This window comes from Eulemur rufifrons, chromosome 8 (assembly GCF_041146395.1).
Source record: "Eulemur rufifrons isolate Redbay chromosome 8, OSU_ERuf_1, whole genome shotgun sequence".
In the NCBI taxonomy this organism is placed as follows: Eukaryota; Metazoa; Chordata; class Mammalia; order Primates; family Lemuridae; genus Eulemur; species Eulemur rufifrons.
In genome coordinates, this window is record NC_090990.1 from 12,565,924 (window position 1) to 12,569,320 (window position 3,397).

At 57.2% G+C, this 3,397-nt stretch overlaps 1 protein-coding gene across 1 annotated transcript; it reads right to left on the reverse strand.

The window, feature by feature from the left end:
- Positions 1-765: 765 nt before the first annotated feature.
- RNF186 (ring finger protein 186) lies at positions 766-1,882 on the reverse strand. The gene has a single exon (XM_069477412.1). The coding sequence runs from the start codon at positions 1,781-1,783 to the stop codon at positions 1,112-1,114; it is 672 nt and encodes a 223-aa protein (XP_069333513.1). The 5' UTR covers positions 1,784-1,882; the 3' UTR covers positions 766-1,111.
- Between the last annotated feature and the right edge of the window lie 1,515 nt (positions 1,883-3,397).

The window sequence follows — 3,397 nt, forward strand, 5'->3', positions numbered from 1 at the left end:
TCTGTTTCCCCATTATGGGGCCTTTAGAAGGAAATAACGTGTCTCCTCCCACCCTCTGCTGCCCTGCACTCCCACGGAACCCCCCGGCTGGGGCCTGTCCCTGGCAGCCTCACAAAGTCATTCCCTCCAGCACATGCCTCCCCTACATTAAGAAGCCGAAATTGTCTCGAGAAGGCACACAAGGCCTTTCAGATGATTGTGACTGTCAGGGTGAGGTGGGAGCGGTGGGGTTATTGGTGAAGACCGTTGCATTTATGGGGACTCTTATCTTTATGACAGAAGCTCAAATGGGACTTGAGATACAATAACAAGGAAAGCACCATCCATAAAGATTTGGTTCTATTGCGTGGGACCGTGCAAGAGATGGGCAGCTGGACCCGCTCTGTGCGGAGGGCGGTCCTGGTAACCCCAGGATTCTCTGATGGCACGGAGCTGGGACCGTAGACCCAGGCCCTACCCTCCTCCACGTCTGCCAGCTGATGTGGGACTGCCCCCACAGCATCAGGAGTGCCATCCCTTCCCCCACGTTCTCGCCCTCCAAGCCTGGGGGCGATTCCAGAGCAGACCCAAACAGCCAGGACATTTGGCAAGGTCGGGATGGGCTGTGCTGGTGGAAGCACAGGAGGACTCCCCGTGGGCTCCAACTTCCCAGGAGGGAAAACGTGAGCCAGAAATGTGAACAGACGACCCCGAACACAAAAAACCAAACCAAACCAAAACAAGAAAATAAAACCAGCAATATAATTGCAAAAAAGGAGTCCCAGTTCTATTTGTTCAGACTCAATACTGCGATACTTTCATTAAGTTATATAAAGAAAAACCGGGAACATTGCAAGAAGAGGAACAGGAGGTCTCCCTCATGGCGTTCAAGTAGTTTGTGCCTCTTCCCCTATCCCCCAGGGGTTTGGCTCTGCTATCCCAAGGGGCAGGTGCAAACCTACTGTCCAAGCATCAGTTCTTGACCCAAGATGACCATCCTGGCTTTGGCTTGCAAGTCCAGCTGGCATGGGATCTCCCGAGGGAGCCAGTCTCAGTTCATGGCCCTGTTCGTAGGGAGGTCAGGGGGCCCAAGAGGCAGGAGGGGCTGCAGGGGCTGCCTGGTCCGAGTGACTCAGGCAATGGAGGAGACCTGGCTGTCTTTCTGCTCTCTGCAGAAGAGAGTCCTGGGGAAGGACGAGCAGCTGCCCTGGCTGGGGTGACAGCAGAAGAGGATGGACATTAGCAGGGCCACGGTGATGATGGAGGCAAGCACCCACCGGATGACACCCGGGTAGATGAAGGGCAGGATGAGGATGATGAGCAAGACCAGCAGGAGCAGGTGCGCCGCCAGGCGCCGGGCTGCCGCGCGGTTGGCACTTACTGCATCCTGGCCATCTTCTCCTGCCAAGCTGGGGTGCCGCTCCGTTGAGGCAGCAGGATCCGCCAGCCCCTGAAGAGAGAGCTGCACCTCGGGGTAGGACTGGGCCAGTCGCCCCAGCACTGCCTCCTGGTCACGCAGGCTGCAGATGAGGCCGCCAGGGACGCCGGTGACCTTGCGGCATAGTGGGCAGGTGATGGACCAGGTGCTGTCCTGAATGCACAGCAGGAGCTTCAGGCAGACAGCGCAGAAGGCATGCTGGCAGGCCAGCAGCTTGGGCGACCGGGCGCAGCTGTAGGGCTCCCGGCACACCAGGCACTCCAGGTCGCGCTCCTTGGAGCCACGGTGACCCCCAGTGGGGCCTACACGGGTGGTGGCTCCTGCAGAGCTGGGCTGGGGCTGCTGCAGGGTCCCGGGACAGGCCATTCTGGGCTCGGGGGCCGGCGGGACTTGGATGGAGACTGACTCTCCTTTCCGCCCTCGCCAGGTACCTGCTACAACAGCTATCTGGCGCTGCTCTCTCCCAGGGCTGCCCGGCTTGTTTCTTGGCTCAGTAGTCCTTTCAGTTGTTATTATTCCTTTCCTTGAAACCTGGGGTTAATCAGTAACCCGTGGGGCTGGAGACTTTGAATTGCCTGATAGAAGGGCCACAGGGGGCAGGGCCTGGTGAATCAGGACTTTCTCATTGGGGCCAGCTGCCCGGTGAGTGCCCACAGGACCGCGAGCTTTGGGATGCATCAGGATCCCACCCCACTCAGCCCCCTGAACCTTTTAAAAATGCAGATTTCTAGACCCCAAACCCAGAGGCTGAGCTCCGGCAGGCCTGGATAGGATCTGCAAATCTTCCCAGTTAACAAACATTCCCATGATCCCCATGTAAGTGGATTAGGGGACCCCGCTTCGAGGATTGCTGCCGCGGTCTGGTCTCGGACAAAACCTCCTAGACATCAAGATGAGCAGAAGTAAGTTTGTCTGTGCTTTGAGCACATTTGCAAGCAGGTGGCCTTGTAAGGAAGAGAGAAGGGATGGGAAAAGTATTCTGAGTGGGAGGAGAAAGTCCAGCCAAACACAGAAAAACAAACACAAAACCAGCCCGCAGGTATTGGCACCTGCTACGAAATTCAGTTCCTGATGGTCACAACAGTAGGATCAATAGTTACCGATGCGTGAGCATCCCTTCCCGTCGGTGCCCGGCTATGCACTGCGTGTACCTAATAACAGTTATCAGTTGTTGTGCGCGAGGCAGCCGCGTGCCCAGTCGTACTAGCAACAGCTGCTGTTTATTTGGGTCTGCTCTGAGCCAAGCCCCGAGCCAGGGGTCCTCATCCGTGATCTCCTGGAATGCTGGCACCGCCCTGTGCAGAAGGCCTGAAAGAAACGGCAGGGTGTGGTCAGGGTAGGCCTGCTGGCCCCCTGCCAAGGGGCCTTCCACAGGGCAGGACCTTGTGGAGTCCACCAGCGTCCAAGGTCGGGTTCCTGGTCTCATGGAATCAATCTCGTCGATTGGTGCCGATGCAACTGGCAGGTGACTGAAGCCAACAGGACTCATGTAAGCAGCATGGCAGATAAAAAAACACGACCCCCTTTCCTTGTCATGAGCGCAAGAACAGTGGGGTGGCACATCCACTCCCTCAAAAGACATCTTTTTCGGGCGGCTCTGAGTCCAGAAGCACACTCGAGGGGTCTTTTGCCGCTCACCCCACCTGTCCAGGACCCCCAGGGATCCACTCCTCTGATGCAGCTCTTGCCCTTGCCCTGAGGGGCAGGCACGGCGGCTCACCCTCTGTGTCCTGGAGTCACCAGCCCCACAGAAGCTTTCTGTGGGATGACCCTTGTTTGACCCTCCCGCCGGGCCCCTCTGTCTCTGAAATCCAATCTCCCTACCGCCCCATGCCGTTTCTTCTCCTCAACCTTCAATTTGACAATCAGTCTTTTCTTTGTCACATTTTCCCCTGGATCAAGCTGATGGTGGCCACTGGGCATCCGGTTTTTTCCCCATGCCGAGGGTCGGTTTCCCGCTTTTTGGGTAACAGTGGCCCA